Source organism: Salmo salar, chromosome ssa03 (genome assembly GCF_905237065.1).
Source record: "Salmo salar chromosome ssa03, Ssal_v3.1, whole genome shotgun sequence".
In the NCBI taxonomy this organism is placed as follows: Eukaryota; Metazoa; Chordata; class Actinopteri; order Salmoniformes; family Salmonidae; genus Salmo; species Salmo salar.
In genome coordinates this window covers 51746676-51768546 of record NC_059444.1, presented here as the reverse complement: position 1 = coordinate 51768546, position 21871 = coordinate 51746676, and the positions used below count along the sequence as shown (strand labels likewise).

General features: G+C 41.2%; 1 protein-coding gene and 1 long non-coding RNA gene across 3 annotated transcripts; one reads left to right on the top strand and one right to left on the bottom strand.

Annotated features, from left to right (window-relative positions):
* Nucleotides 1-848: 848 nt before the first annotated feature.
* lat (linker for activation of T cells) lies at nt 849-21837 on the top strand. Of its 2 annotated transcripts, XM_014192332.2 has the most exons (13): nt 1107-1541; nt 2729-2843; nt 3047-3086; nt 3305-3336; nt 3430-3487; nt 3578-3627; nt 3749-3781; nt 5717-5753; nt 6488-6564; nt 8532-8633; nt 11872-11961; nt 13919-14005; nt 20462-21837. In XM_014192332.2, exons 1-13 carry the CDS (start codon nt 1536-1538, stop codon nt 20467-20469), a joined length of 735 nt encoding a protein of 244 aa, XP_014047807.1. In that variant the 5' UTR covers nt 1107-1535; the 3' UTR covers nt 20470-21837. The 2 variants fall into 2 exon arrangements, with proteins under 2 accessions (XP_014047808.1, XP_014047807.1); XM_014192333.2 differs by lacking the exon at nt 11872-11961 and having other exon boundaries at nt 849-1541.
* On the bottom strand, nt 18812-20064 carry LOC106600741 (uncharacterized). The gene is made up of 2 exons (XR_001327893.2): nt 19889-20064; nt 18812-19094 (listed from the first exon to the last, which is right to left on the bottom strand). It is a non-coding gene; the product is annotated as an uncharacterized lncRNA (long non-coding RNA).
* Nucleotides 21838-21871: the final 34 nt, after the last annotated feature.

The window sequence follows — 21871 nt, the reverse complement described above, 5'->3', positions numbered from 1 at the left end:
CTTTGCAGAGGTGATAAATGTGTGTCTTTGAAGCTTGGATCCTGTAAGCCCATAGCCACGCTTTAATGAGGGGTTGTATACTCTGCTGCACAAATACACCAAGTGCAGCTGTAACCTCTCATTCAGCCTTTCTATACCTTTCCCTCTCTTGTCTCCTCTGACCTCCCTCTCCTCTGCCCCTCTCACTTATTCAGGAATTCCTCCTCTACCCTTGTTTTTTTTTTCAGTTGTCTACATAGTCTCTCTCTTTGATGGAGAGAGGAGCTCACGGCTTCCTTCCGTTGGTGTGGTTTCCTGGGGGGAGGGGGAGCGAGGTAAAGCAAGTCGCTTGTGCAACGTTCACACTATTCAAACGTAACGCTGCTGCGAAACTGTGTGTGTGTCCAGAGCAGTTTGACATTTTAAGTTCTTCTGAGAACTAGTGCCTTCTCAGAGGCTCTGGCAGTTAAACCAGGATGGTAACACTAAACGCTACCACAGAGGCACCCGGCAGCCATTTTATATGTGTGGGTGCCATGCCAACCAGCTTTTCTGATGGCGGTCTGCTAGAGGAGCATCTATAGTGGTGGAAACATTTCCCCTAAAATAGTTGTCTGGAGAGAATAATAATGAGTACACTGATGAAGATGGGAACACACACACAGCGCTTTAGGAGGCACCTGTCATGATTTGCCATTCCATGTCTGTCGTATACTTAATCTAACTGACATTTGAGTTGACTTTCAGATTCTACATCCCTGACTCAAAAATAAAGTATTATTACTGACAGCTCAATTATTAGTTGATGGTAAGTGATTATTGACTCGCATGGACCAAATGATAGCCAAGTGTCTGACTGTTGGCCACTTATGCTGTTCTCACTGTTCCCTCTACAGCATAAACATTGGTCCAAATACAGACCCTTGGGGTACCTCGGCGTAGGATTTTGATTTAGATCTATAGGATGGTACATCTTGAAACGAACTGAACATTTGTCATTCCCCGTATTTTAATGTGCCTTTCAGGTCTCTCCAAGTAAAGTAGCGAGAAGGAGGCGATAAGATCAGAGGTACGGTGGTGGGGAGAGGATGATCTGAAACAACACTGTGAGAACGATAGAAAAAAGACAGATTGGGGGAGGCTGAGATGACGGCAGGGTAGGAGAGTTGATGAGAAGAGTGAGGGAGGAAGGGAAGGAGGAGGCGACTGAACAGGTCATACAGACCAAAAGGTGCATCGAGGAAGGCACCTATGTCAAGCTGCTATAGTCAAGGTTCCTTACAGTTAACTGAAAGGGAGGGAAAACTCAAGAGTGAACAAAAAGAACAGCTAGGGAGAGTTGCATGTGGTAGGATAGGGATTTGAGCAACAGACAGAAGATCAGATGCATCCAAAATGGCGCATCTCAGTGTAGCTGACGACTGAGCTGGTCTGGGGATTGGATTGGGGTCAACTCGGCCGGAACTCGACCTCCGGTTTAGAACCAGTCTCATTGACCACCTGGCAGATCATCAGCAACCTATGACCTAACGCTCTGTTGGAAATCTACACAACACATGCTGGTAAGAACTCCCTCCACTGATTGACTCCTACTTTATGCCTAGGTTCTTAACCTCTAGGTTAGTAGAGAATAAGCTAGAAGTGAAAAAGTAACTTGTTGATTTATTCACCTGGGTTGGGGTCAGTTCAATTTCAATTCAGAAAGTAAACCAAATTCCAATTCCACATTTTCCCCAGTGAAAAGCATTGAAGAGTATTGGAGTTTCAGTGTACTTCTGGAATTGACCCCATCCCTGGTACTCAGCAATGTTGATTAACCCACGATGAATTCCAAATGGAGACATGTTCACAAGGTTATAGATATAAATTACTTTGACTGAATCTGAATGTTCTTCAACGTCATGGCCACCCGCCCATGGCCCAGGTTTTCTGAACTCCTCAGGTTCAGCAGCTCTGTACTATACCACCTAACTGGATCTAAGCTAGCCCTTCAGATCAGCCGTCCCTCGCTCCCCCCCCCCTCTCTCCCTACCAAATCTAGACCAGTCTGAATTTGGCAGAAAAGTCACCCTCATGGCTCTCTCCAGGAGGAGTGTCGAGACACAAAATAGACACCATTTGTCACAACGATGGGCCCGTTTGAGTTCAACTCACTACCTATTAAAAGGTTTGGAGGGAGCAAGGTTCTGCAAATGAGTAAATGCCAGCCCTATGGTACCACACCGTAGTGTCATTGTAGTCGTGTCTGTTCTTGAGGTAGTCTTATTTTGTGTCAGTTTTGCATGGAGTTTTACTGTAGATATTATGTGACATACAGAAAGGTGTCTGATTTACACACAGTGTGTTAAGAGTGTGCTGGTATTTTCTTTAACTTTAAAATGCAGGAAATCCGTTTCCTGGCATTAGGAAGCTGAACTGAACCGCTGATAGTGATAGTTAGCAAGAAAGTTAGAGACGGCATGTGTGAAATGGAGAATCAAAAACCACAAGGAAGGAAAATGACATGATGATAACAATGACAACCGCATTCCTATTCATTCAGAGGTGATATTTTTCAAAAATGTTAGGGGCCATTATTTTGTCTAGGACAAAAAATATCACTTTATATTGAGAATCTCCATTTAACTTGCTTCTTAGTTCAAGACAAGTCTTAAATTGGGTCAGAGAAGACAGCATAATAATGCTTTAATAGTGTCGTGTCAAAAGTGTCATCTGACTGGATGAGTTTGTGCTTGTGTTATTCCTGCAGACAGTGATGGAGGTGTCTGTGCAGCTGTATGCGTTGCTGTTGGGTGGAGCGGTCGCCCTGTCACTCATCCTGTTGACTGGCCTGTGTCTCAGCTGCAGAAGACACAACCTGCCTAGTAATACCAAGGCTTCGTTCCTGTACCTTTTTTGAGGGAATCAATAAAGTTGTATTGAATTAAATTGGGCTCTATGTAGTAAATATTGTCGCTGTAAATGACAGTGTTCTTCTCAGTCAGCTTAACTGGTAAAATAAGGGTTAAATGTCAATAATTAGAAATAATAAAGCGCATTTACAGAACATCATTTTCTTTCTCCTCAGCGTCCATTCAGCAGCGTTACAGTGAGGATTACACTCAGCAGTAAGCACTTTTTCATTAAACAACTATTCAGTGCCTATTAATAAAAATGAAACCAAATATTCAAAAGTTTGTGTGGCGCTTGTAATATATGTCCGGTGCACTGTTTAAGTGTACCAGACGAGATGACCAGAAGTGCGCCTGAATGTTTGCACAAATCTCCAGCTGATATCCGTGCATGTACAAACCTCTACCAACGCTCTGATTTCTTCCCCACTCAGCACCCCAGGTTTTGGCTTGGCCCACCCACCATGTGAGTATGTGTGTGATGACTAAAGTTCTACCCAAATCTTTTCATGAAACATCTTCAGAAAAATTGATGTTGATGATGAACCTTCTTTCTCAGACAACCCCTCTGCTGCCACAAGCTGGGGTGCTCCCCCTTCCAGCCTTCTTTCACCCATGTGAGCTACTACACACACAAACACACACGCACACAGACAATGACTCATATTACCCGTCAAGTGAAATGTACCTGCCTTTCTATCCCACAGTTCACCACAGATCGTTCTGAGACCGAACTCTGTCACACCGACTGAAAATGGTGAGATGTCTCGCTCTTCCTCTACATCAAATGTTTATTTTCTCCACTTGTTTTCTTCCTTCCTCCGCCACTATCTCGATAGTGTTCCTTCCTTCTTAATAGTTTGCTTTTTTTCTTGCAGAGAGTAATGACGGCTATGAGAGTCCAGGAGATGGTAATGTAAACGTTATATCCTACCGTGTTCAGTAACATTGATCCCCTCAAACTTGTGTGTACAGTAACTGTTGAAGAAGTTTTGAAAAATGGCACATTGCTACTTAGGTGAAAATGTGTGTGTTTTATTGTCACATACACCAAATGGGTGCAGTGAAATGTATTGTTTTACAGGGTCAGCCATATTGAGCCAGGGTTAAGTGTCTTGCTCATGGACACATTTTTCACCTTGTTGGCTTCTGTGTTTGAACCAGAAACTTTTTGGCTACGGGCCCAAAGCTCTAACCGCTAGGCTACTGTACCTGCCTACATGTGCACCTACTCACATTCATTCAGATATTTGGACATTAAACCATTCATACAGTGCCTTCGGAAAGTATTCAGACCCCTTGACTTTTTCCACATTTTGTTAAGTTTTCAGTCTTATTCTAAAATGTATTAAATTGTTTTTCCCTCATCTACATACAATACCCCATAATGACAAAGCATTTAAATATGTATTCAGACCCTTTACTCAGTACTTTGTTGAAGCACCTTTTGCAGAGATTACAGCCTTGAGTCTTCTTGGGTATGACACTACCAGCTTGGCACACCTGTATTTTGGGAGTTTCTCCCATTCTTCTCTGCAGATCCTCTAAAGCTGTGTCAGGTTGGATGGGGAGCGTTGGTGCACAGCTATTTTCAGGTCTCTCCAGAGATGTTAGATTGGGTTGAAGTCCGGGTTCTGGCTGGGTCACTCAAGGACATTGAGACTTGTCCCGAAGCCACTCCTGCGGTGTCTTGGCTGTGTGCTTAGGGTCATTGTCCTGTTTTGAAGGTGAACCTTCATCCCAGTCTGAGGTCCTGAGTGCTCTGGAGCAGGTTTTCATCAAGGATCTCTCTGTACTTTGCTCCATTCATCTTTGCCTGGATCCTGCTAGTCTCCCAGTCCCTGCCGCTGAAAAACATCCCCACAGCATGATGCTGCCACCACCATGCTTCACCGTAGGGAATGGTGCCAGGTTTTCTCCAGACGTGACGCTTGACATTCAGGCCAAAGAGTTCATTCTTGGTTTCATCAGACCAGAGAATTTTGTTTCTCATGGTCAGAGTCCTTTACGTGCCTTTTGGCAAACTCCAAGCGGCCTGTCATGTGCCTTTTTACTGAGGAGTGGCCTGATTGGTGGAGTGCTGCAGAGATGGTTGTCCTTCTGGAAGGTTCTCCCATCTCCACAGAGGAACTCTAGAGCTCTGTCATTGACCATCGGGTTCTTGGTCACCTCCCTGACCAAGACACTTTTCCCCCGATTGCTCAGATTGGCTGGGTGGCCAGCTCTAGGAAGAGTCTTGGTGGTTCCAAACTTCTTCCATTTAAGAATGATGGAAGCCACTGTGTTCTTGGGGACCTTCAATGCTACAGAAATGTTTTGGTACCCTTCCCCAGATCTGTGCCTTGACACAATCCTGTCTTGGAGCTCTACGGACAATTCCTTTGACCTCATGGCTTGGTTTTTGCTCTGACACGCACAGTCAACCTTATATAGACAAGTGGGAGCCTTTCCAAATCATGTCCAATCAATTGAATTTATCACAGGTGGACTCCAAGATGTAGAAATATCTCAAGGATGATCAATGGAAACAGGATGCACCTGAGCTCAATTTTGTGTCTCATAGTAAAGGGACTGAATACTTATGTAAATAAGGTATTTCTGTTTTTTATTTTTAATACATTTGCAAAAAAATCTAAAAAAAACAGTTTTTTCGCTTTGTCTTTATGGGGTACTGTGTGTAGATTGCTGAGCATATTTTTCTATTTAATCCATTTTAGAATAAGGCTGTAATTTAACAAAATGTGGAAAAAGTCAAGGGGTCTGAATACTTTCGATGGCACTTCATTCTCTGACATGATTGATTGACAGCCATGTGTGTGTGTCTCTCTCCCATCTCTGTTCTATAGAGTATGTCAACGAGGACAGCTATGAACAAGGATACCTGTGAGTGTTAATTTAATTAAAACAAAATACACAGAGTATACCAAACATTAGGAACACCTTTCAAATATTGAGTTGCCCCCCCCCCCATTAGTTGGGGCATGGACTCTACAAGGTGTTGAAAGTGTTCCACAAGGATACTGGCCCATGTTGACTCCAATGCTTCCCACAGATTGTGTCAAGTTCTTTGGGTGGGTGATCATTTTTGAATCACACACGAAACTGTTGAGTGTGAAAAACCCAGCAGTGTTGCAGTTCTTGACAGAAACAGGTGTGCCTGGCACCTACTACCATACCCCATTCGAAATGGCACTTAAATATTTTGTCTTGCCCGTTCACCCTCTGAATGGCACTCGAACACAATCCATGTCTCTGTTGGCTCAAGGCTTAAAAATCCTTCTTTAACCTGTCTCCTCCCCTTCATCTACACTGATTGAAGTGGATTTAACAAGTGACATCAATAAGGAATCATGGCATTCTCCTGGATTCACCTGGTCAATCTGTGTCATGGAAAGAGCAGGTGCTCTTAATGTTTTTTATACTCGGTGTATACTGTATGTCAGTGCCTCACTGTGAATGTTACACTTTGCATTTCCAGGACTTCCTGGGAAGAAAACTGGCAATTGTTACTGTGTAGACTGTCTTCGCTAAATTAAATGAATGTTAATTCTGTGGCTATAGAGTACTGGGGTCTCTCGGGTTTTGTGTAACCTCTCTCTCTCACTCCTCCTTTATAGAATGGTGTTACCATCAGTTCTTCCTGGGACTGGGTCTCTGCGTCATTCCAACCAATGTCTAAGCTCCCAAGGCACAGGTAGGTAACGTAGGGTGGAGAGATGACTGAAAATGACTCATTACTTTAGCCCTTTTCGGATGGGATACATTTTAATGGGAGAGCTCAGGTAATGTAATTATGTGCATGAGCACAAATTACCACGTCTGTAATTTGGTAAAACTAATCCCGTCCAAATAGTCCACTGGAAAAACGGACATTCTGGGGTAATAATTACATAGCCGACGTTCTATAGTAATACTAGTCCCGTGTGTAATTTTAGTCCCATCCGAATCTTAGTTTATTGTCCCAGCCCTAAAAACGTCCTGTTTTTCGGCAAACTCACAGGTCATCTCTGTGTTTTGAGGGATATTACAGAGTTTAACGGGTGCTGCACCTAGTTTGGGTAAGAACATGGGAACAAGTTCAAGCTTAAAACAAAGTGCTATGCACGTAGCCCACAGGTGAAGGATCTGTTTTGTCACATATCAACTTTTCTAGTGCCATACTTGTCATTTTAAAAGATGGAGTGGACGATATTGTCAATGGATTAATAATTTGCCAAATATGTCAGGTAATTGAAATGTCTGCATAGGTTACAGTTCATGGTTCTTATTGATATGCATTAATATTTTGATTTTCTCCAAACTGAAGGCCATTAGGTACATATTAGGCTATCCCTAGACGTGAAATATCTTCATGCCTAGAAGAGCCTCCAGGCTTCCATCATAACGGTCAATTTTGAATGAGGGGAAAAAAAAGAATTACTGGGGCAGTTTGATAACGTCCGAATCGTCCACTGGAAAAAAACGGACATGCTGGGGTAATGGTTACATAACCAGTGGTGTAAAATTACTTTAAAGTGCTACTTAAGTCGTTTTTTGGGGTATCTGTACTTAAATATAAAATAGTATTGACAACTTTTACTTCATTCCTAAATAAAATGATGTACTTTATACTCCATACAATTTCCCTGATACACAAAAGTTCTCATTACATTTTGAATGCTTAACATGACAGGAAAATTGTCCAATTCACACACTTATCAAGAGAACATCCCAACTGCCTCTGATCTGGCGGACTCACTAAACACACATGCTTCGTTTGTAAATGATGTTGGAGTGTGGCCCATGCTATACAAAAATAAAAATAAAATGGTGCCATCTGGTTTGCTTATTATAAAGAATTTGGAATAGTTTATACTTTTACTTTTGTACTTAAGTATATTTTAGCAATTACATTTACTTTTGATACTTAAGTATAGTTAAAATCAAATACTTTTAGACTTACTCAAGTAGTACTTTACTGGGTGACTTTTACTTGAGCAATTTTCTATTTACTTTTACTGAAGTATGACAATGTATACTTTTTCCACATAACTGACGTTCTATAGTAATACTAGTCCCGTGCGAATAGGGCTTTAAAGACACTTAAACACATGGATATTACACAATACATACACAATAAAACATTTCAGTTCAATTCAGTTCAGTTCCAATTCATGACAATATATATTCAAACCTTATCGCAGAAGTTCAGCTTTACAGCGTGATTGAAATGTAAAGGCTACGTTCCCGCTTTGGCGAAAACTGCATTCAAGGTGAACGCTTCAAATTACTTTAACATTTCTGGTGCCCAATCTGGAACGCTTCAGCGATGCAGCTTGAATAGAGCACTCATTTGCATGTATATGTTGCCAGCAGCAGCATAGTTATTTCCTCATTCAAGTTTTTGTGAAGCACATGTGCAGAACATTATACAGAGGTTTAGAAATCAGGAAAAGGCGTCTTGATGGGCCATGAAATATTATTAATAAAATGCTGTCTGGAGTATTCACATCGTGTTTGTATGATATGTCAATGTGAAGCAGAGGAGGACAAAGAGCAGGGTGAGTGACGCAATAGAAATCCATCCTGTAGGTTTATCAGTATAAACATCACAATGGTTTTAGGCTGGAGTGTACATATACAGTATATTCCTCAATCCTGTGTGTGTTTGTGTGTTCACAGAAAACAGTGGCGCGGTTGACAATATGAAAATCAATATGAATGTCGACGTGGAAAAGAGTGATGACAGTGATGACGGCAGCAACGACTATGTCAATACTAAAGGTATGGCCCACATTGGCACATTGAATAGAATCTAACTTTTCAGGGATGTTCCTGATTTTAAATCAGGAATCTCTGCTTTTTTGACAGTTGTAATAACCCATGGAACTCTTTATGCCTTGGAAGGAGTGAGCTCTTTAAAACGGATTACTAACCTGGATTGTCATCCCTGTGTTTTTGAGCGATATTAGAGTTTAACAGGTGCTGCACCCAGTTTGGGTATGAATATGGGAACAAATTGATGCTTAAAACAAAGTGCTATGCATGTAGCCTAAAGACAAATGATCTGTTTTGTCACATATCAACTTTCTTTGTGCCATACTTCTCTTTTAAAAGATGAAGTGGACGATATTGTGCCAATTAATTGATAAATTGCCAACTACGTCAGGTAATTAAATGTCTGCATAGGTTACAGTTCATGGTTCTTATAGACCCTTTTCCAGTGCACGACACATTGACGTCACGCAAAGATGCTCGCGACTCTTGGCGACAGTAAGAAAGTCATCGCCATCTGCGCCCATTCAACACAGCCTAGCCTTAAGGTTGTATTACTTTTAAACAAATAAACTGTTAGGGGTTCTCATACTCTTACAATTATGTTTTGATTATTGCTTGAACAGTCACTAGGATTAGGTTTGGTTGTGATCTTTGCAAAATAACTTTTGGATGCAGCAGTTGTTAGCTAGAATGCTAATGCTCATTGATATAGGCTGTAGCAAAAGCTAGCCAAAGAGCCATTTTACTGGTTGAAGTGTTTTAAAAAAAAAATGTATAATGCAGTTGATTTGCGATGATTACACAAACAGTATATTAAGTAGGACATTCATAGGAGCCTTAAAATCCAATTATAATCCAAAAGTAGTGTGAAATGCACTCATAAGCAACATGTAAATAGAGGCATTTTTTGCTGGCGTTCTATAAGAACTCCCCTTTGTTCTGCTTCCAAATTGCGTGCACCGCCCTCTTGCGGCAATGTTTGTAAACGCATAAAGGGGTCTATAGATATGCATTATTATTTGAACTGAAGGTCAATATTGACCTATCTCTAGACATGTGAAATATTTTCACGCCTAGAAGAGCCTCCAGGCTTCCGTCAAAACGGTCAATTTTGAATGAGGGAAAAAAGAATTACAGGGGCAGTTTGGTAAAATTACTGACATGCTGGGGTAATAATTACAGAACTGACGTTCTATAGTAGTCCCGTGTGAATAGAGCTTTAAAGACACTTAAACACATGGATATTACACAATAAAACATTTCAGTTGAGATCACAAGTCCAATGCATGACAAATATGTACATTTAGGAAACCCTGAGTTTTGTTCTTTTTAAGGGCTGTATCCATCCTTATCGCAGCATTGCAGCGTGATTGAAATGTAAAGGCTTCGCAATCTGGAACGCTTCATCGATACAGCTTGAATTGAGCACTAATTTGCATGTACGTAAATGTTGCCACCACCAGCAGATTTATTTCCGCATTCAAGTTTTTGTGAAACGTGCAGAACATTATAGAGGTTTAGAAATCTGGAAAAGGCGTCTTGGTGGGCAATTAAATATTATTGATAAAATGCTGTCTCGAGTATTCACATTGTGTTCATATGATATGTCAATGTGGTGCAATAAAAATCTGTCCTGTACGCTTATCAGTATAAACATCACATGGGTTGTGGACTGGAGTGTACATATACAATGCATTCGGAAAGTATTCAGACCCCTTCACTTTACACATTTTGTTAAGTTACAGCCTTACTCTAAAATTGATGAGGATTTTTTATTTTTAATCCATCTACACACAATACCAATAATGACAAAGCGAACACAGGTTTTTAGAAATGTTTGCAATATTATTACAAACAAAAAAACCAGACCTTATTTACATAAGTGTTTATACCCTTTGCTATGAGACTCGAAATTAAGCGCAGGTGCATCATGTTTGCATTGATCATCCTTGAGACGTTTCTACAACTTCATTGGAGTCCACCTGTGGTAAATTCCATTGATTGGACATGATTTGGAAAGGCACACACCTGTCTATATAAGGTCCCACAGTTGACAGTGCGTGTCAGAGTAAAAACCAAGCCATGAGGTCGAATGAATTGTACGTAGAGCGCTGAGACAGGATTGTGTCGCGGCACAGATCTGGGAAGGGTACCAAAAAAATTCTGTAGCATTGAAGGTCCCCAAGAACACAGTGGCTTCCATCATTCATAAATGGAAGAAATTTAGAACCACCAAGACTCTTCTTAGAGCTGGCCGCCCAGCCAAACTGAGCAATCGGGAGAAAAGGGTCTTGGTCAAGGAGGTGACCAAGAACCTGATGGTCACGCTGACAGAGCTCTAGAGTTCCTCTGTGGAGATGGGAGAACCTTCCAGAAGGACAACCATCTCTGCAGCACTCCACCAATCAGGCCTTTATGGTGGAGTGGCCAGACGGAAGCCTCTCCTCAGTAAAAGGCACTTGACAGGCCGCTTGGAGTTTGCCAAAAGCACGTAAAGGACTCTCAGACCATAAGAAACAAGTTTCTCTGGTCTGATGAAACCAAGATTGAACTCTTTAGCCTGAATGCCAAGGGTCACGTCTGGAGGAAACCAGGCAGCGCTCATCACTTGGGCAATACCATCCCTACGGTGAAGCATGGTGGTGGCAGCATCCTGCTGTAGGGATGTTTTTCAGTGGCAGGGACTGGGAGACTAGTCAGGATTGAGGCAGAGATGAACGGAGCAAAGTACAGAGAGATCTTTGATGAAAACCTGCTCCAGAGCACTCAGGACCTCAGACTGGGGCAACGCTTCACCTTCCAACAGGACAACGACCCAAAGCACACAGCCAATGAGTGGCTTCGGGACAAGTCTCAATGTCCTTGAGTGGCCCAGCCAGAGCCTGGACTTGAACCCGATCGAACATCTCTGGAGAGACCTGAAAATAGCTCTGCAGCGATGCTCCCCATCCAACCTGACAGAGCTTGAGGGGTAATCACTGCAAAAGGTGCTTCAACAAAGTACTGGGTCTGAATACTTACGTAAATGTGATATTCCAATTTTTTGTTTTTAATACATTTGCAAAATGTTCTAATAAACAGTTTCTGCTATGTCATTATGGGATATTGTGTGTAGGTTGATGAGGGGGGGAAACTATTTCATCCATGTTAGAATAAGGCTGTAACGTATCAATGTGGGAAAAGTGAAGGTCTGAATACAATTTCAAATGCATTCTATACCTCAATCCTGTGTGTGTTCTCACAGAAAACAGTGACGAGGAGGGCAATATGAATGTCGACGTGGGAAAGAGTGACGACAGTGATGAAGGCAGCAACGACTATGTCAATACTAAAGGTATGGCCCACATTGGCACATTGAATAGAATCCAACTTTTCAGGGATGTTCCTGATTTAATCAGGAATCCCTGCTTTTTTGACAGTTGTAATGACCCATGGAACTCTTTATGCCTGGGAAGGATTGAGCTCTTTAAAACTGATTACTTTATTACTAACCTGGATCGTCATCCCTGTGTTTTGAGGGACATTAGAGCTTTAACAGATGCTGCACCTAGTTTAGGTAAAAACATGGAAACAAGTTCATGCTTAAAACAAAGTGCTATGCACGTAGCACACAGGTGAAGGATCTGTTTTGTCACATATCAACCTTCCTAGTGCCATACTTCTCTGTTTAAAAGATAACGTGGACGATATTGTGCCAATGAATTGATAAATTGGCAAATATGTCCGGTAATTAAATGTCTGCATAGGTTGCAGTTCATTGTTGCTATTGATATGCATTATTATTTTGACTTTCTCCGAACTGAAGGCCATTAGGTCAATATTAGCTATCCCGAGACATTTGAAGTATCTTCATGTCTAGCAGAGCCTTCAGACTACCGTCATAATGGTCAATTTTGAATGAGGGAAAAAAAATAATTACAGGGGCAGTTTGGTAAAACTAATCCCGTCCGAATTGTCCACTGGAAACACTGAAATTCTGGGGTAATAATTACATAACCAACGTTCTATAGTAATACTAGTCCCTTGCGAATAGGGCTTTTGTGACATCTTGTGGTTGAATGCTTTTGAATTTTTTATTGATATCCAAATAACACTTAAATACATGGATATTACAATATATAAATAATTTAAAAAAAATAAGTTCAAGTCATAAGTGAAATGCATGACAATACAGTGCCTTTGGAAAGTATTTAGACCCCTTGACTTTTTCCACATTTTGTTACGTTACAGCATTCTAAAATTGATTAAATTGTGTTTTTTCCTCATCAATCTACACACAATACTCCATAATGACAAAGCAAAAACAGGTTTTAGAATTTTCTTGCTAAATTATAAAAAATCTAATACTTTTGTAAAAACACCTTTTACTCAGTACTTTGTTGAAGCGCCTTTGGCAGTGATTAGAGCCTCGAGTCTTGTTGGGTATGACGCTACAAGCTCGGCCCACCTGTATTTGGGGAGTTTCTCCCATTTTTCTCTGCAAATCCTCTCAAGCTGTCAGGTTGGATGGGGAGCGTCGCTGCACAGCTATTTTCAGGTTTCTCCAGAGATGTTAGATTGAGTTGAAGTCCGGCCTCTGGTTCTCCAATCTCCACAGAGGAACTCTGGAGCTATATCATTGTCCATCGGGTTCTTGGTCACATCCCTGACCAAGACCCTTCTCCCCAATTGCTCAGTTTGGCCAGGCAGCCAGCTCTAGGAAGAGTCTTGGTGGTTCCAAACTTCTTCCATTTAAGAATGGTGGAGGTCACTGTGTTCTTGGGGACCTTCAATGCTGCAGAATTTTTTTGGTACCCTTCCCTAGATCTGTTCCTCGACACAATCCTGTCTCGGAGCTCTACGGAAAATTCCTTCAACCTCATAGCTTAGTTTTAGCTCTGACATGCACTGTCAACTGAGGGACCTTTATATAGACAGATGTGTGCCTTTCCAAATCATGTCCAATCAATTGAATGTACCACCAGTGGACTCCAATCAAGTTGTAGAAACATCTCAAGGATGGTCAATGGAAGCAGGATGCACCTGAGCTCAATTTCAAGTCTCATAGCAAAGGGTCTGTACTTATGTAAATAAGGTATTTCTGTTTATTGTTTATACATTTGAAAACATTTCTACAAACCTGTTTTCGCTTTGTCATTATGGGGTATTGTGTTTAGATTGAGGAATGTATTATTTATTTAATCCATTTTAGAATAAGGCTGTAACGTAACAAAATGTGGAACAAGGGAAGGGGCCTGAATCCTTTCCGGATGCACTGTGTAAATACCTCAATCCTGTGTTTGTGTTCACAGAAAACAGTGGAGCAGAGGGCAACATGAATATCGACGTGGAAAAGAGTGATGACAGTGATGAAGGCAACGACTATGTCAATACTAAAGGTATAGCCCACATTGGTACATTGAATAGAATATGACTTTTCAGGGATGTGATTTTTTTTCCTGATTAATCAGGAATCCCTGCTTTTCTTTTGACAACCCATGGAAGTCTTTATGCCTTGGGAGAGGAGTAAGGTAGTAGCCCTTTATGAATTGATTACTTTATTACTAACCCGGAGCATGGTGTAACAGGCAGGCTGTCGCAGCTGCACTCAGTGTGTATTGGGGTGCATTCCAATACTCTAATAATGATACCAATAGGTACTCAAGTGCTACACAACCTGGTAATGTGTAATGACGTTAATACCACATTCATTCCCTCATAAGATTTCAATATTACGTCTTCACAAATCAACAAAATCTGAAAGTTATTTTAACTGAAACAATTATTTTAAACTTGTTATGTACTCTACTGATCTAAACAAGTCAGTCATTTTAAACAATAAACATGACATTTCACAAGTTCACTTTTATTTTCACATGCTTGGGTAACTAAGTATTTTAACTCTTGAGTCTCTTAAAAACAATTTATCACAGTTATTTTTTTATTTTCTTGTTCAGAGTTCAGTCTTTTAAGCCGCTTGGAAGCTTTGCGTGCCTCTGTGGATGACGTATACTAGGGGTAGTGTTCATTCGCAACGGTGGAAAAGCCACCAGCTGTTTCTGAGCCGGGCTCAGAGTATTTGACTCTGAAACTGGATTCTCCTCTTGGTGAACTGTTTCCTCTGTTATTGTCTCTGTCTGAGGAATGTGCACTACAGAAGCACTGGGATAGCTAGAGAACAGACTGTCCTCTGCCATCATAACTGGTAACTCACTTGTTGTTCCATCCCGTCTGGCAAGAATCTGATCGACATGTCTGCGAACCACCTTGTCAGAAACAGGACAAGTCACTGAGTCTATGAATCCAGGAATCCATTTTCCCACAACTGAAATTTCTGATAAAGACAGGGTCCCCCTCCAAAATTTCAGCCCTTGGTATGTTTGTCATGGTTGTTTTTCTGTCGTATGCCATCTATAGTAGTGGTGGATGAAGCAGAACTAACCGGATACACATCCATCCGTTTTGAATCTTCATCAATGATTATCAGGAACATTTTCCCCATGAATGCACATAAATTACACAGGGCCAATCTTCTCCAAGATTTCTCTGGAAACTCCCACGGGTGGAGTGGAGCTGCTGCTGGTTCCTTTCTGTGTTCCTGACACGTGTTCCATGTCTTGACTAGATTGTCTATCTCCTGATCTAGTTTTGGCCACCATAAATAACTCCTAGCCAAGGCTTTATATGCGAGACCCCCTGCTGTAGGATAGCCTGGCGTGCTGGCTGTGGAATAATCACTAGTGCTCCCCACAAAACGCAACCATCCTGTACACTCAACACTGTTTTCCTGACACTGTATGGTGTGAATTCAGTCCCTTCTGTTTGTTGTGGCCATCCCCTTACTACATATTCTCTAACTCTAGACAGTACTGTGTCTTTACTTGTCCGGGATCTCCCTTGCTCTGCAGTCACGAGTGCCGTGTCCACGCACATCAGCACTCTGTCCTCTTGAGCTGTTATGGTGGGTGTTTATCGCAGCAGAAGACTGCTCAAGGCATCTGCATTCCCATGGTACTTTCCTGATAAAGCTCAAAAGCAATCACTTTTGCATGCGAAAACACAGAATCCTACTCATTACTTCAAATGCTTCTACGTCAATTTGTTTTGAGCCAACTACGCCGTGGGACTTGAACGGGGCACCTGGCTCATGCCGGGAGGCAGCCCGCTTCCAAAACGAATGCAATCAACTTTCACCTGGTGCAAAACACGCCTACACGGGCACCTGGGAGAGATTAATCGAACCCCCCCCACCGTAGCTAAATCGAACCCTTTTCCTAACTTGTAACATTAATTATCCTAACCTGCTATGTAAACACATCTGTGTCCAGAAACCATCAGTTTCATAACACCGGAACTGACCAATGGCAGTTATCAATTGGCATTTCCTGATATCAGGGAACACCCACATCAAGAAACACCCTGAGTTGTGGTCTGCAATTACACCATATTCTTTCCAATGCCTCTTCTCCTATGAAGTAGTAACGCCCCTCTTCCACCCCTGTGCGGCGTCACATAGTCCTAAGTGTTATGTTCCAATGACACCTTCTTCCCTATATAGTGCACTACTTTTGACAAGAGCCCTATGGACCCTGGTCAAAAGTAGTTCACTATAAAGGAATTGGGATGCCATTTGGGACACAACCTTATTCTCTACTCATATTTGATAGTAACTGACCTATCCTCCCATAGCCATTACGGTATGTTGTCCTGATCACATCCCTGATATTATTAAAGTGTAACTGACAGCATCTTAACTACTTTGCAGATATGAAAAAAGCAGACAATCATATCACAAAAAAATATCAGATTCCCAGTGTGCTTCAAAACCAACTTTGAAAATAGGTTTTAAAAATAGGTTATAATTAACTCAAAATTCCATGACATACAGTAAGGCGTTGTTGGCAGAATAGATGCAGCTCAATGCATCCATCTATTCTTATTGTTGTCTATCAACAATGACAAGCCACTGGGGTCTGACAACTTGGATGGAAAATTACTGAGGATAGTAGCGGACGTTATTGCCACTCCTATTTGCCATATTTTCAATTTAAGCCTACTAGAAAGTGTGTGCCCTCAGGCCTGGAGGGAAGCAAACGTTTTTCCCCTACCTAAGAATAGTAAAGCCCCCTTTGGTCAGCTATTTGAGCCAGTAATCAGACTGTTACCAACCCTTTGTAAACCTTTGGGGAAAAATGGTGTTTGACCAGATACAATGCTTTTTCACAGTAAACGAATTGACACCAGACTTTCAGCACACTTATCGGGAAGGACATTCAATAAGCACAGCACTTACGCAAATGACTGATTAGCTGAGAGAAATTGAGGGGGCTGTTTTGTTGGACTTCAGTGTGGCTTTTGACATTATCGATCATAGTGTGTTTCTGGAAAAACATATGCGTTATGGCTTTACACACCCTACTATATTGTGGATAAAGAGTTACCTGTCTAACAGAACACAGAGGGTGCTCTTTAATGGATGCCTCTCCAACAAAATCCAAGTAGAATCAGGAATTCCCTAGGGCAGCTGTCTTGGCCCCTTACTTTTTTCAATCTTTACTAACATCATGCCACTTTTGATTAAAGTCAGTGTGTCTATGTATGCGGTTGACTCAACACTATACACGTCAGCTACCACAGCAACACTTAACAAAGAGCTGCAGTTAGTTTCAGAATGGGTGGCAAGGAAAAAGTTAGCTCTAAATATTTCAAAAACTAAAAGCATTGTATTTGGGACAAATCATTCACTAAACCTTGTAATGACAGTGTTAATCTTGTAACCCTGGATTGTAAACTGTCATGGTCAAAACATATTGATACAACAGTAGCTAGGATGGGGAGAACTCTGTCCATAATAAAGAGTTGCTCTGCATTCTTAACAGAACTAGCAACGAGGCAGGTCCTTCAGGCCCTAGTTTTGTCGCACCTGGACTACTGTTCAGTCATTTGGTCAGGTACCACAAAGAGGGCCTGAGGAAAATTACAATTGGCTCTGAACAGGGCAGCACGACTGACCCTTGGATGTACACAAAGAGCTAACATTAATATGCATGTCAATCTCTCCTGGCTCAAAGTGGAGGAGAGACTGACTTCATCGCTACTTTTATTTGTGAGGTATTGACATGTTGAATACACCGAGCTGTCGGTTTGAACTGCTGGCATACAGCTCGGACACCCATGCATATACCCTACAAGACATGCCACCAGAGGTCTCTTCACAGTCCCCAAGTCCAGAAAAGACTATGGGAGGCGTACAGTACTGCATAGAGCCATGACTACATGGAACTCTATTCCACATCAAGTAACTCATGCAAGTGTAACAGTGTAGGTTCCGTCCCTCTTTTCGCCCCAACCCGGGCTCGAACCAAAATTTGATTTAAAAAACAGATAAAAATACACCTTATGGAACAGCGGGGACTGTAAAGCAACACAAACATAGGCACAGAGACATGCATACAAACACACGATAACATACACACTATACACACGGATTTTGTGGTATAGATATGTGGTAATAGAGTAGGGGGTCTGAGGGCACACAATCTGTTGTAAATGTATTGTAATGTTTAAAAATAAAATGAAAAGGTAGAACTGCCTTAATGTTGCTGTTCCCCAGGAAGAGTAGCTAATGGGGATTTTATAATAAATACATGATTCACCAATACATTTCTTGGTAGTCCAAAGAATATTGCTATCAGGTTGTAAATCACAGCTGGCCTGATACATTGTTTGCTGCCTCCACCCATTTGTGATGCACTGTTTCATCTTCAATTACTAAATATTTGGAATGAAAACGGACGACTGTAACTAAGGCTTGGAATGTTAATCCAATCAAACTAGCAAGGGCAATGATCACATGTCAGTCATAATGTGGCTAATCGGCTAGCACACAAGGCCCGCGGCCCGAAAAGGTCTCAGGCAAGTATAATTGAGTCATGTACTTAATGAAATTACAGCGTGATGTGCTCGCATTAGTGAATTCAACTTCAATTGCGCTGCTTTCGTGTGTCCCGTTTACAGAGCGCAGTGGACGGAAAGTGTACAGACACATGCTACAGTGTACACATGCCACTAGCTAGGCTACCAAAAACAAAACCTGCAATAAGTGCTTAAGTAGCCACACGTCACTTGTATGTTGAAAAATAGAATAATTTTCACGTGACATTTGACTTATACAGTATGTATAATACTTATGCTCCTATATGTGATACATGTAGTATTCACGTGTTTATTACATGTCATAATATGTTACCTTATGCTCATGTGTGACACACAGTATTCACATGTCCTTTGTCACAATACATGTTAACATATGTTACGGGAGCACAATTTCAGTGCTACTTGTAGTCATGGTAATACAATTGAACAAACACAAAACTGAATTTAATCCTATTCATTTTCTTTCATCGATTCTCAATTCAGCCATTTTACTGTTTCAAGCCGTTCCCACTTGTCCCTTTGTTGCACCCGGGAAGTGCTTCATGACAGCGTCTGTGGAGGTAAAGCAACAAATAAGATAAAGAGCACATAGAACAAATAGGGGTTGGGTTCATAAAATTACATTTTTAAAAAATACATACAAGCTTTTCAGATTTAGTTTAATAAGAAATCGACCAATAACGCCCTATTTGCAATGATACAAGCATTTCGCTACACCCGAAATTACATCTGTTAAATATGTGTATGCGACCACTAAAATGTGAATGGCGCCGCACATGCGTGCACAGATAACATAATAAAACGCTACGATCTCTATGCGAAAACAGGACAGAGAATGAGGAAGTGGACAATCTTGTTTCTTATAAGTATCAGTCAAATTAACAAATGTATAAGAAAATCGTGTATACTCAACGACAATACATTGAGTGCACCATACAGCAATGCTGCATTCCACCGCACCGGTGATCCATGCAGTGGCAAACAAAACAATATTTGGAGTTAAATACCTTTTCATTAGGGTCGCAGCGTATTATGCATAGCAGCAAAGGCTGGACAAATATTTATCTTATGTTTTAATGTTAATGCTATATGCATCCTATGCACATAAGTGGACATTTTATAAAAGTCCCATTCAGTTGTCAAAACGTGGATTGGGACAAGCATGCATTGGCAGGCATGCTGCGGAAGGACAAGCAGGCTACTATTCCCTGTCGTTTATCAGTACGATTCTGATGCCCAACTAGCTGAAAAAAGTTTGAGGGTTTATCTAATGTTCTCCCGTTAGATTTTAGCTCTGGCTAGCATTAGTTGTTGATGTGCATAGGCAACTGAGGGAGCGAGCCTACCTTTTCATGGTTGTTTCATCAATAGGGCTATGAAGTTCGCAAATGCAAGAGGACTCCCGTAGTATTTACACATTTGCAGAAATCCAGTCATGTGGCTTTTGGCAAATGCGTTCTAAAGGCACACTGTTGCTACGGCCTGTAATCACACAGTCCAGTTTAAAGTGAATGATGGCAGGCCCGTGTGGCAAATTGATGATTTGCATGCATCTCTGATTGGCTATGGTCCTGGACAGGACAGATGTTTTATTTACTGCAGTGACTTAATTGTCCAACCGCAAGGCCGCTTTCCCACTCTATATTGCTATACAATTTTCACAAATGCCTTACTATGTCATTCCCATACATTCTATGAAAGACCATATCTAAGTGCTCCATTGTCAGAAAATGTACAACAAAAGTCTCATTCCTGGGGGTGTATATGAACCGATTTTAATAAGATTTCATGTTGCAAAAACACTGTGTTCCATTTTGAACTGCTAGACCATCTAATAACCAAGCAGGTGGGTGATACCATTCTGAAACTCAGCTCTACATAACAAATAAAGTTGGTACGAACTCCTTTTTTTCTCTTAGATATGTGAAGCCTCCCCATCATGTAGCTGATTCCGACGGGGAGGGAATTGATGAGTCGCTCGACTGCTGGATTTGAGTGCAACCAAGTTTGTCAAAGACTACACAGCGTAACTAACATCTACATAGGGGTTCTGCAATATGGACAAGAGCACTGTGCAACTCACTGCTGTGGCTGATGAAACTTTTCAAAAGACCTTAATCTCATCCACCAGCCGTCTCTCTCCGAACTATGCGGTAATAATTAAGGCATAGGGAGGACATGTAAGATTTATTGTATGGCTTCGAACACCTCTCTTGGTGCCCCAGCTGCTTGTGAGCTACCAGCTATAACCATGATTTTTGTTCTTATCTTTAAGCTTTTTTCTGACTATTAAAGAGAGGATGACAGTAGGGAAAGATAAAGGTGGTGTCAAAGGGCAGTAGGCCAGATTTGAACCCATGTTGACGGCATTACCGTTTTCAATGTATGGATTTGCTGACGACTCCTGAGAATGTTCGTTCTAGTTTACCCATTTTCTCTTAGCTGTATTTATACTTTTTTTTTTTTTTACTGTGGAATCATGTTAACTACATTCAAATCTGGTTTTATAGTTGAAGTTACTTTTGTCACTATATAAGAAATGCTTTGCCATAATCTGTAGCCCTATTCGGACAGGATAAGTTTCACTGGGGGAGCTCAGTTAGTGTAATGTGCATGAGCACAAATCACATCTGTAATTTCAGTCCCATTTTAGTAATACTTTTTTTTTAATAATCCCATCCCTAAGGTTGGGTCCTCTGATAGTGTGAATCGTCATCCCTGTGTTTTGAGGGATATTACAGTTTAACAGGTGCTGCACCTGGTTTGGGAATGCACTTGGGAACACATTGATGCTTAAAACAGTGCTATGAATGTAGCGTAATGATAAATTCTGTTTGGTCACAACTTCCCTAGTGCCATACTTCTTTTACAAGATGAAGTGGATGATACTGTGCCAAATACGTCCGGTAATTAAGTCTGCATAGGTTCTTATTGATATGCATTATTTTTGACTTTCTCCGAACTGAAGGCCATTAGGCTGTCCCAAGATGCGAAATATCTTCATGCCTAGAAGAGCCTCCAGTCATAATGGTCCATTTTGAATGAGGGAAAAAATGAATCCCATCCGAATCGTCCTCTGGAAAAACTGACAGCTGACTTTCTACAGTAATACTAATCCTGTGAGAATAGGGCTTAAACCATGTGTGTGATTTCTGAATGCATTGTGTTATAGCAAGATTGGGTGATGCGCCATGGGTGGCATAGTTTACTATTAATGATTCAAATCAGTTTATGGTGAAATTCACAAATGCTTATGTTTGTCATATACCTTTAAAATAAATCTAAATGAACAAGATACCTTTTCAATCATTTCGCTCTTGCACAGAAAA